The following is a 6106-nucleotide window of genomic DNA, read 5'->3' as shown; positions in this document are numbered from 1 at the left end:
ATAATAATTGAGTTTTATAAGATAGTGATTGAGTACTCTAAATTACGACTAGAGATTACTAAGATATGATAATTGGATAATTTGAACAATATCTTAGCACTATTTTACAAAAAAAATTGGATATTAATAGACAATAATAATACTTTCAAAAACAGTTGAGCTTTATTAGACAGTAAATGGGTACTCTGAATTATGAATTGTCATCGATTAATTATTGATAACTTATTTTTACATGAATTGTCAACAATCGTGTTATTTCGATCCCACAATTTTCGAGATGATATATAATTTATTGAAATCTCATTTTTTTCATGAGAATTTGATTCTTCAGGAATAATATTATCCAAGTTTGGTTCATTGATCTCTCTTACTATATCATCCAAGATTTCTTCTTCGGGAGCTTCTGAATTTTCTTTCTCTTGTACCTTTCTTTTTCGAGGTACAATATCCTTTGAACCAATTGGTCGACCACGCTTCTGGCGTATTTTAGATTCATTTGCAGGTTGAATAATAGCTGGTCCTACGGGGACATCAATTTTGACAGGGGTATTCTCTGCATGTATATGTGACTTTGTCACATTCTTTATTAACAAAAGCATCGGGCAATTGATTTGCAATTCTTTGCAGGTGAATGATTCTTTCAACTTCTTGCTCACATTGATTATTTCGAGGATCATAATGAGATAGTGTTTTCTCATTCCAACAAATCTTTTGTTGTTCTTCGGGACATAACTTTATTTCCCCTAGATTTGGAAATTCCAATTCATCGAAGTGGCAATCTGCAAATCTCGCAGTAAACAAATCTCCTGTTAAAGGTTCCAAAAATCTAATAATAGATGGTGAATCATATCCCACATAAATCCCAAGTCTACGTTGTGGGCCCATTTTGGTTCGCTGTGTAGGTGGGAGAGGGACTTGTACTGCACAACCAAATACTCGAAGGTGAGAAACATCAGGCTCTCGACCATAAGCAAGTTGTAAGGGTGAGTATTGGTGATAATTAGTTGGCCTTATACGAATCAATGATGCAGCATGTAATATGGCATGTCCCGACACATATGATGGAAGTTTGGTTCTCATCAATAATGGTCTAGCAATTAATTGCAAACGCTTAATGAATGACTCTGCTAAGCCATTTTGTGTATGGACATGAGCAACCGAATGCTCAACTGAAATCCCTATTGACATATAATAGTCATTAAATGTCTGCGATTTAAATTCAGCAGCATTATCAAGAAGAATTGTCTTGATTGAGTGATCTGGGAATTGAGCTCGTAATTTAATAATTTGCGCAAGTAATCTAGCAAAAGCTATATTTCGAGTTGAAAGTAAACTAACATGTGACCATCTAGTAGACGCATCAATCAATACCATGAAGTATCGAAATGGTCCACATGGTGGGTGTATAGGCCCACAAATATCCCCATGAATTCTCTCCAAGAAGGTTGGGATTTCAACATCAATCTTTGTAGGGGAAGATCTTATAATTAGTTTGCCTTGTGAACAAGCTACACATGGATAATCATTGTGTAAAAGAATCGTCTGGTTCTTTAGAGGGTGTCCATGTGAGTTAATTATTATTCTGCGCATCATTGTTGCCCCAGGGTGACCAAGTCGATCATGCCATAATTTGAAGCTCTGTTGGTCAACAAACTTCTGGTTTGTGACAATGTTTGCTTCGACTGTTTTTATTGTTGTAAAATACATTCCAGAAGGGAATGCACATAATTTTTCTTTTATCTGCTTCTGGCCAGATATAATAGATGTTATGCAAAGGTATTCGAAATTATTTTCATTTAATGTTTCAATATGGTATCCATTTCGGCGGATGTCTTTAAAGCTAAGCAAATTTCTACTGGATTTGCTTGCATATAGGGCATTTTTAATATATAGGCTTGTATTATTTGGTAAAATAATTTTTGCCTTTCCATAACCTTCAATAATTTTTGATGCACCCGATATTGTTGTAACATTATTTTCAGCTAATGTTAACTCCAAAAAATACCTTTTATTTTGAAGAATGGTATATGTTGTACCACTATCCACTAAGCATTCATCCTGACATTCCATCGTTAATCTAAAATAAAAATATAATTCAATAAGCTAAATTCAATAAATAATGTGTAAAGCTTTCAAATGAAATATTTTATTGAATAATGAAAACATTTATTGAATAACAAAATAAACCTCCATGACAAATCCTAAACATGAACTGAACATCAAAATAAAAACGAGACCACGATAACCTAATAAACAATAGAAATTCAAAGTAGGAACAAGACCAATGAAAGTAATTACTTATTATTTTCTAACACACCACCACCAATCAAATTATCTATATTTCCATCTGGATCAGCAAAGAAATCAGAGACGTCCAAGTGAGTTATATCAATTGGATCATCATTGTCCACAAAATTTATCTCCATTTTTCCATTTTCCTTGATTGATTTTTGGTATAGATCCACAAGATGTTTTGCCGTACGACAGGTACGAGACCAATGCCCTTCCATTCCACATCTATAACATTTTTCTTCATTTACTTTGGAACTCTTCTCCTTTGCTTCTTCATTATTGGAATTCCACTGCTGGTGGCTTGTTTTATGTTTCTTTCCATTTTGTTGCTGATAGTATCTTCTTTGGCCACGCCCACGCCCACGTCCACGTCCACGTTCACTTTCATTGTTATGATTTTTAGTGGAATTAGCATTCACTTCAGGAAATGCAATTTCATATTCTTCAGGAAATGTTGTTCCATTTGCTTCAGGAAATGGTGTGGATCCAGTTGGGCGCATTTGGTGGTTTTTCACGAGCAGCTCATTGTTTTGTTCAGCAACTAGTAAGCATGAGATGAGTTCAGAGTACCTTTGAAATCCACGTTCACGATATTGCTGCTGCAGGAGCACGTTTGATGCATGAAAAGTGGAGAATGTTTTTTCTAACATGTCTTGATCAGTGACTTTCTCTCCACAAAGTATCAGTGTGGAACTAGTCTTGAATAATGCAGAGTTATAGTCACTTACGGACTTAAAATCTTGTAACCGTAGGTTCATCCATTCATATCGGGCTCTTGGGAGAATTACAGTTCGTTGATGGTCAAATCTTTCTTTTAGATTTTTCCAAAGCTCTCGTGGCTCTTTCACAGTGAGATATTCGACTTTCAACCCATCATTGAGGTGATGACGGAGAAAAATAAGTGCCTTTGCATTGTCCTGCTGGGACATTTCATTTCCTTATTTTATTGTATCTCCTAAATTCATAGAGATAAGGTGGACCTCGGCATCCAAAATCCATGATAAATAATTTTTTCCAGTCAAGTCAAGTTCTTCAAATTCAAGTTTGGTGATGTTCGCCATTGCAACTTAAAAAAAAGAAAAAATTATATAATTAGAATCATGACATAAATAGAGTAAAATTGCATTACTATTATTGAAAATAAATATTATAACAAATTATGCATATTACTACTTTTACTATGCAATTTTGAAATTTTGTTATTCTATTTGTTAAACTAACATCGATGCAGGTGTACATTGAGATGTGCTCAATTAATAATTTATGTATCTATTACAAATTGCACTAATTACAAATTGTAGCATTATAAACTAAAGAAAGTAAAACTCTTTTACGCACAATTATTCTAAATACGTAAAACAAATATCACAGAATCCTGCCCAACTTCGTAAACAAGCCAAATATTTCTTGAAAAGGAAAAAAAAATCCAACACTTTGGACTTAAAGAAATTATAAGAAAATTTATGTCTTAAAAAAAAAATTACTCCCACACCTAGAATTTCACAGTTCAAGGATTTCAAATACCAATAATTTGTTTAGATATACAAAATCCAAGTAAATTTCAAATGAACTTTATACAAATTTAAATAATTTCAATAGCATCGGGGATGGATTTAAAATACATAGAACATGAGATAACTTGAAATCAATCTATTAAATCGTTCTAAGATAAAATCATCAATTCAAAAATCGTTAATCAAAATCAAATTTATCCATTCAAACACAATAAAAAAATATTTTTGGATCCTCAATCGAAAATCTAAAACTCTTTTTTTTTTTATTCTATAATGTCAATTAATTTATCATTTCAAAATGCTTCTAAAATGTTGATCCTTTATCTAAGTTGAAACATTAAAATTTTGTACCATAAATTAAAGCCAATTAAATAATTTTTTTTTTTTTTGGTCTAATTGATATCAAATATAGTATTGTGATTGACTAAAAAATTATCATAAAACTAGTAAATACTAGTATTCACACAAAATTTTAGCGACTAGTTAAATCATCAAAATCCAAATAATATAAATCTTAAACAACAATACATTTATAATCAATATTCTTCAAGAATATTGTCGAAACATATGATAGTTATCTAAATTCTTCAGGAATACGTTAACATTATATTTTATATCAATATTATTCATAGATATTGATAGATCTTTATGATTTTAGATCAAGATTCTTCGGGAATATTGATAAATCTTATTCATTAATATTTTATTCATAGATCTATCAATATCTTCAACATAAAGTCGTGTTGTGCTACTTCAGGAGCATCAACATAAAATTAAAAGTTGTGCTTCTTCAGGAGCATCAATATTAAATCTAAATATTGTGCTTCTTCAAGAGCATTCATACAAGAATAAGAATAAATTATTTATAAATTTTACTTTGAAGAGCACTCGTGCTGATAACGTGTTGTGAATAGTAGAGAATATAGAGAAGAGAGAATGATTTTTGTGTACTTTATTCATCATTGGAGACCTCTATTTATAGAGTAGATTTACAGAACTTGAATATGTAACAATATCAATAATCATCTATAATATCTTTTCTATAACAAAATACGAGATTTTAACTAGTTAATTTCTTGTTAAATTATTAATATTAACATTATAATATGATCGAAATATTATACAAATATTATGTATGACATGTAAGTAATATATTTATAATTTTAAAGTACTTCAATATAAATGATGTTTAAAATTAAATAGGAGATACCAAAATATTATACTTTTACCACAAATTGTGTGATAGTACATAATCAAATTATTAATTTAATTAATGAAATTGCAGTATTAATTTAAAAAATTAACTGAATACATTGTACCAAAGGGTATTTTAACCAAATCCAAAACTATATCATGACCTCAAATGGTTTTTATAATTAAGTGCTAAGTTATTATAATATAATAAAATCATATAGTTAATTTGATAAGATGAATGACATTTTAATTCTAGACACTATAATGTTTGGTTGGAGGGATTAGGTGGGTTTATGGTTTTTTAGCCCATCTAATCTCATGTTTGATACTTTTTTTATTTAATCAAGTCGATCCCTCCTATGAATGATTAGTTTATATTAAAATAATCACTACTCACCCCGCCGCCGCCGACCACCATCTTCCTTTCGGCCAACCGCCGGCCGTTAGTCGGCCGACCGCTGCCAACGGTTGCCGCCGACCGCCCCCTCCTCCTGTCGGCCGACCACCGGCCGATTGCTGGACCACAGTCGCCGCCGGCAATCACACCGCCGGCCGACCGCCGCCGCCGCAGACCGTCGCAAAAGTGGAACGACAGTTTTGTGAATTCATCAAAATATTATTAATTATCACATTTTTATTCATCATACCAAACATAATATTATTTTATCATTATTTATTATATTTCTACTTCAATCATTCTTTTTATCATTTCTCTCTTAATCATTTTATTATTTTATCCTCCAACCAAACATAACCTATAGTATAAGATGTGTTAAGGTAGGAAAGCCATTTTACTTTATTGGATGAAAACTCATAGTTGTTATTTTTCGAAATACACCGAGTATAATCTCAAACTAACACGATTATCTGTGAATCACGCTCATTTACATTCTTTTTAATTGCATATGTTAGAGAACTCTTAGATAAACTTCCTGATTTCTGTTTTATTAGAACATGATGGTTATCATTTTAACAAGATTGAGTTTAAATTAATACCAAACTTTCCCAAAAACGTGATGAACTGAGAATGATTTTGTCCTCCACTGCAATATTGTCAGTTTGCTTGAAATGAATGCTTACAAACTTCTTTTTATGGACAATGGTAG

At 31.6% G+C, this 6106-nt stretch overlaps 1 protein-coding gene across 1 annotated transcript; it reads right to left on the bottom strand.

Annotated features, from left to right (window-relative positions):
• Positions 1–2294: 2294 nt before the first annotated feature.
• LOC140824323 (uncharacterized) lies at positions 2295–3221 on the bottom strand. Its single transcript, XM_073185924.1, has one exon. The coding sequence runs from the start codon at positions 3219–3221 to the stop codon at positions 2295–2297; it is 927 nt and encodes a 308-aa protein (XP_073042025.1).
• Between the last annotated feature and the right edge of the window lie 2885 nt (positions 3222–6106).

This window comes from Primulina eburnea, chromosome 2 (genome assembly GCF_022965805.1).
Source record: "Primulina eburnea isolate SZY01 chromosome 2, ASM2296580v1, whole genome shotgun sequence".
Lineage (NCBI taxonomy): Eukaryota > Viridiplantae > Streptophyta > Magnoliopsida > Lamiales > Gesneriaceae > Primulina > Primulina eburnea.
This window is presented reverse-complemented; position numbering and strand designations above follow the sequence as displayed.